Here is a 6000-nt window from a genome sequence, read left to right on the forward strand (position 1 = left end):
ACATGTGACAATGGGACAAACACCAAATTGTGACTCTGCATGCAGAATTCTGCAAAAAATATCCTCAGTGTACAATGTAAAACACCAAATAATGCAGAGCAGAATTAGACTGATACCCGCTAATGATTCAAATCCAGAAAAGAGCTGTTAAATTCTACAACCACCTAAAAGTAAGCAATTCCCAAACCTTCCATAACAAAGCCATTACCTACAGATAAATAAACCTGGAGAGAAGTCCCCTCAGCCAGCTGGTCCTGGGGCTCTGTTCACAAACACAAACACACCCCATAGAGCCCCAGGACAGCAACACAATTAGAACCATCAAATCATGACAAAACAATAAGATAATTACTTGACACATTGGAAAGAATTAAACAAATAACTGAGAAAACTAGAATGTTATTTGGCCCTAAACAGAGAGTACACATTGGCAGAACACATGACCACTGTGACTGACTCAAAACTTAAGAAAAGCTTTGACTATGTACAGACTCAGTGAGCATAGCCTTGCTATTGAGAAAGGCCGCCGAAGTCAGACCTGGCTCTCAAGAGAAGACAGGCTATGTGCCCACTGCCCACAAAATGAGGTGGAAACTGAGCTGCACTTCCTAACCTCCTGCCAAATGTATGACCATATTAGACACACATATTTCCCTCAGATTACACAGACTCACAAAGAATTAGAAAACAAATCCAATTTTGATAAACTCCCATATCTACTGGGTGAAATACCACAGTGTGCATCACAGCAGCAAGATGTGTGACCTGTTGTCACAAGAAAGGCACAACCAGTGAAGAACAAACACCTTTTCCCTTTTGTACATTAACTATGGGCACATCATTACAACACGGTATATAGACATAATATGACATTTGAAATGTCTTTATTCTTTTGGAACTTCTGTGAGTGTAATGTTTACTGTTCATTTTTATTGTTGTTTCTTTCACTTTTGTTTCTTTTCTATTTCACTTGCTTTGGCAACATAAACAAGTTTCCCATGCCAATAAAGACCTTAAATTGAACTGAATTGAGAGAGAGCGAGGGGGTCAGAGAGACAAAGAGCGTCAGAGAGACTAAGAGCGAGAGTGTCAGAGAGACAAAGAGCGAGAGGGTCAGAGAGACAAAGAGCGAGAGAGAGAGAAAGAGCGAGAGCGTCAGAGAGACAAAGAGCGAGAGGGTCAGAGAGACAAAGAGCGAGAGAGAGACAAAGAGCGAGAGGGTCAGAGAGACAAAGAGCGAGAGGGTCAGAGAGACAAAGAGCGAGAGGGTCAGAGAGACTAAGAGCGAGAGGGTCAGAGAGACAAAGAGCGAGAGGGTCAGAGAGACAAAGAGCGAGAGGGTCAGAGAGACAAAGAGCGAGAGTGTCAGAGAGACAAAGAGCGAGAGGGAGCAAGACAGAGAGAGAAAGAGCGAGAGAGAGAGAAAGAGCACAGTGAGAGAGGGTGAGCGCAAGAGTGAGAGAAGAGAGAGACGAGAGAGAGAGAGTGAGAGAGAAAGAGACAAAGAGAGAGAAGAGAGAGAGAGAGAGAGAGAGAGAGAGAACAGGAATATCTTTTTCCACTCCTCTTCCTGAATAATACAGAACCCCAGTAGGACTGGACCTCAGGGTCTGTTCTGTCCCACGGACCTGGGAAGAGGGCAAACGCACATGTGTGTGTGTGTGAGGAAGTGAGAGAGTGAGTGAGAGTGTGTGTGTGTGTGTGTGTGAGGAAGTGAGAGAGTGAGTGAGAGTGTGTGGGTGTGTATGAATGTTGGTGTGAAGATTGTGTGGTATGGAGGAAATGCGTGAAGAGTATGTGAAGGGGAAGGGTGTGTGTGTGTGTGTGTGTGTGTGTGTGTGTGTGTGTGTGTAACTCTGTGGCTATCTTCAGAGCAGATGGCAGTCCTTCCTCTGCCCCAGGCTGTATAAATACTGCAGTGGGAAATCTGTTGTTCGGACTGGGAAGGGCAGAGGGACGTGTGTGTTAGAGGTCTTCACGGGTCAACCCAAACCCGAATACCCAAGACCCGACCGCCGAGCAGGTCCGGGTCCAACATGTCATTTCTTCCCTCTGGTCCGAATGGGGTCCTTTTTGGTTGTCGTCAGGTCTTATGTAACTACAGCTGATAGACCCGGGTGGACCCAAATAGATCCAACCACGGCTCTGCATAGTCTTTGGCATATTTATTTTACGCTAAAATTGCTAATATAGCTGACGTGAAATACGATTAACTCGCCATCTGTTTGATCATTACAATGTAACAACATAAAGCAGCACCTCGGTCACCAGAAAATGGTGATTTTCTCCGGCCATGAAGTTGTGGCTCAGTCTGTCTGAACCACAGCTTCTGTCTCCCAGGACGGTTTCCTTCCACGAAACACTACATCTAAACTCCCATATCCCTGCAAGCATCCTAAATGACGCTATATTCCCTACATAAGTCCACTACTTTTGACAAGGTCCCAAAAGTAGTGGACTGTATAGGGAATAGGCTTCCATTTCGGACACCCCTTGTGTAAAGCAGACATCACTCCTCACGCTTCGTGTTGAGTTGAACCAGCAGAGCAACATGTATGCGATGTTGAGTGCTCTGGCCCACTGGTGTGATTCAGGACTTGGAGAAGGTAGTATAAACATGACTGAGAGACGAAATGGGTGGATCCTGACTCCTGAAGTCTCTGTAACCACAGAGCTCTAAGCCAGAGAGCAGGGATGTAATAGATGTATCATAACATGGTAGTAAAGGGTTATTAGCTCATTATAAAGAGGTTATAACGGGTCTAATAACAATCTGCATTATAAGTACTGTCGGTAGTCAGTGTCTGTACTTGACAGAGTGTGTGCCTGGGATGAGACAGGACTGTGTTTACAGGGCTATTTGACTGTTCTACTAAACGAAGGGGAAACTGAGTGTGACTGTATGATAAACAGAGTGTGTGTGTGTGTGTGTGTTCCCACGTGTTCATGTGTGTGTGTGTGTGTGTGTGTGTATGTGAGACACTAGCATGAGCATGACAGGTGGACAGACAAGGAGTCCTCCCCTAAGTGTTCTCTACCGTTGAGCACACACACACACACACACACACACACACACACACACACACACACACACACACACACACACACACACACACACACACGCACACACACACACACACACACACACACAGTCTGATAGCAAAAGCAAGAAGGAATTGCATGAGAGAGAAACGAAGTGTAGAGCAAGTGTATACGTGATTGTGAGCTTTGTATGTCAGTGTGTCTGTGTGGGTCTAAGCGTTCCCTGGAACCCCACTAAATTCTCCTCTTCCTTGGCTCCTTGGACACGATGTGGCTGAGTGGTTTCTATGGTAACTCCCCTGGCAAACTTACCACCCCTCAGAGAAGGGGGGGGGGGATATACTCTCAAAACAACAGAGTCCTTCTAAAACAAATACATATATGTGCCTGTGTGTGTGTGTATACGTGTGTGTGTGTATACGTGTGTGTGTGTGTGTATACGTGTGTGTGTGTATACGTGTGTGTGTGTATACGTGTGTGTGTGTGTGTGTGTGTACGTGTGTGTGTGTGTGTGTGTGTGTGTGTGTGTGTGTGTGTGTGTGTGTGTGTGTGTGTGTGTGTGTGTGTGTGTGTGTGTGTGTGTGTGTGTGTGACTCATGCTAACCTTTCTGCACCAGCAGTTCTTTGGGTTCGTACTTCTCCACCAGGCTCTGAACCTGTTCCGGTTTGAGAGGAGGGTAGAGGATCTCGTTGAGACGAGGGTCTCTCTGTCGGATGTTTATAAACTCAGTCAGCTGCTCCACTGTCAGGTAGGGTTTGCTTTTAGCTCCACTAAACAAAGGACGGGAGAGATAGGGAGGAGAGAACAGAGGAGAGGAGAGAGATAGGGAGAAGAGAACAGAGGAGAGGAGAGAGATAGGGAGGAGAGAACAGAGGAGAGGGGAGAGCAGAGGAGAGGAGAGAGCAGATGAGAGGAGAGAGCAGAGGAGAGGAGAGAGCAGAGGGGAGGAGAGAGATAGGGAGGAGAGAGATAGGGAGGAGAGAGCAGATGAGAGGAGAGAGCAGAGGGGAGGAGAGAAGAGAACAGAGGAGAGGAGTGAGATAGGGAGGAGAGAGATAGGGAGGAGAGAGCAGAGGAGATGAGAGAGCAGAGGAGAGGAGAGAGATAGGGAGGAGAGAGCAGAGGAGAGGAGAGAGCAGATGGGAGGAGAGAGATAGGGAGGAGAGAGCAGAGGAGAGGAGAGAGCAGAGGGGAGGAGAGAACAGAGGAGAGGGAGTGATAGAGTGGAGAGAACAGAGGAGAGGAGAGAGATAGAGAGGAGAGAACAGAGGAGAGGAGAGAGATAGGGAGGAGAGAGCAGAGGAGAGGAGAGAGATAGGGAGGAGAGAACAGAGGAGAGGAGAGAGCAGAGGGGAGGAGAGAGCAGAGGAGAGGAGAGAGATAGGGAGGAGAGCAGAGGAGAGGAGAGAGCAGAGGAGAGAGCAGAGGAGAGGAGAGAGCAGAGAGGAGAGGAGGAGAGGAGAGGGGAGGAGAGAACAGAGGACAGAGAGAGATAGGGAGGAGAGAGCAGAGGAGAGGAGAGAACAGAGGACAGGAGAGAGATAGGGAGGAGAGAACAGAGGAGAGGAGAGAGCAGAGGGGAGGAGAGAGCAGAGGAGAGGAGAGAGATAGGGAGGAGAGAACAGAGGAGAGGAGAGAGCAGAGGGAGGAGAGAGCAGAGGAGAGGAGAGGAGAGATAGGGAGGAGAGAGCAGAGGAGAGGAGAGAGCAGAGGAGAGAGCAGAGGAGAGGAGAGAGCAGAGGGGAGGAGAGAGAGAGAGGAGAGAGCAGAGGGGAGAGAGAGAGAGGGAGGAGAGAGCAGAGGGGAGGAGAGAGCAGAGGAGAAGAGAGAGCAGAGGGGGAGGAGAGAGAGAGGAGAGGAGAGAGCAGAGGGGAGGAGAGAGCAGAGGGGAGGAGAGAGCAGAAGAGAGAGAGAGCAGAGGGGAGAGAGAGCAGAGGAGAGGAGAGAGCAGAGGGGAGGAGAGAGCAGAGGAGAAGAGAGAGCAGAGGGGAGGAGAGAGCAGAGGAGAGGAGAGAGCAGAAGAGAAGAGAGGAGAGGAGAGGGAGGAGAGAGCAGAGGGGAGAAGAGAGCAGAGGGGAGGAGAGAGCAGAGGAGAGGAGAGAGCAGAGGGAGGAGAGAGCAGAGCAGAGGAGGAGCAGAGGGGAGGAGAAAGCAGAGGAGAGGAGAGAGCAGAGGGGAGGAGAAAGCAGAGGAGAGGAGAGAGATAGGGAGGAGAGAGATAGGGAGGAGAGAGATAGGGAGGAGAGAACAGAGGAGAGGAGAGAGATAGGGAGGAGAGAGCAGAGGAGAGGAGAGAGATAGGGAGGAGAGAACAGAGGAGAGGAGAGAGAAGCCGGGGAACAAGACATGAGGGAGAGAGAATTCAAGAGGGCGAGAGATGAGGAGAGAGGGAGAGGAACAAAGGATCAAAATGTGGTGTTGAAGTAAATGATGAGATCTGATTAAAAAACCCTATCGCGTTCACATCACCTTTCCCTCTCTCTCTCTTTCTCTCTCTCTCGACTTTTCTCAAATTTAAATGTAGATTTGTGAGTTTAATTTGCGTTGGCTGCTCTGGCGTAGAGCCTTATCCAGCGGGCAGACACCACTAGCCTCTGAGGACAGCTAGAAGTGAAAAACGGCATTAAAAGACCCCCACCCCCCAAAAGACACCAAAATACAAACAACGGCAGACTGCTCTAAATTGTGGCAATTTCGTTTCAACTTAGTGAGAAAATTTGATTGAACAAAAAGCAGTTGAAAAAAAAAAGCAGTTGAAACAATAACAAAGCACCTGCCCCGCCCCTGTTTCGGTAAAAGCAGAGGGATGATGGGCCTGAAGAAATGTCACCCCACTCAAATTCATAGAGAGACCTATGGATGCAAAGACTGACCATCCACGATGACAGTCTCAACCATTTCAGGCTATATGGTCTTTGTTTACATTTACTTTGTTTACAAACATTGGAGTAAAACAA

General features: G+C 48.4%; 1 protein-coding gene across 3 annotated transcripts in view; it reads right to left on the reverse strand.

The window, feature by feature from the left end:
• The window catches only part of LOC112241085 (1-phosphatidylinositol 4,5-bisphosphate phosphodiesterase beta-1), a 239217-nt gene that overhangs the window by 84410 nt on the left and 148807 nt on the right, over nucleotides 1–6000 (reverse strand). For all 3 annotated transcript variants that reach the window (XR_006083419.1, XM_042321857.1, XM_042321858.1), the window contains exon 9: nucleotides 3647–3813. Coding sequence is in view for 2 of the 3 variants with exons in the window: in XM_042321857.1 (XP_042177791.1) it covers nucleotides 3647–3813 (167 nt within the window). In the remaining variant the exon portion in view is untranslated. The remainder of the gene's footprint in view (nucleotides 1–3646; nucleotides 3814–6000) is intronic.

This window comes from Oncorhynchus tshawytscha, linkage group LG05 (genome assembly GCF_018296145.1).
Source record: "Oncorhynchus tshawytscha isolate Ot180627B linkage group LG05, Otsh_v2.0, whole genome shotgun sequence".
Classification (NCBI taxonomy): domain Eukaryota; kingdom Metazoa; phylum Chordata; class Actinopteri; order Salmoniformes; family Salmonidae; genus Oncorhynchus; species Oncorhynchus tshawytscha.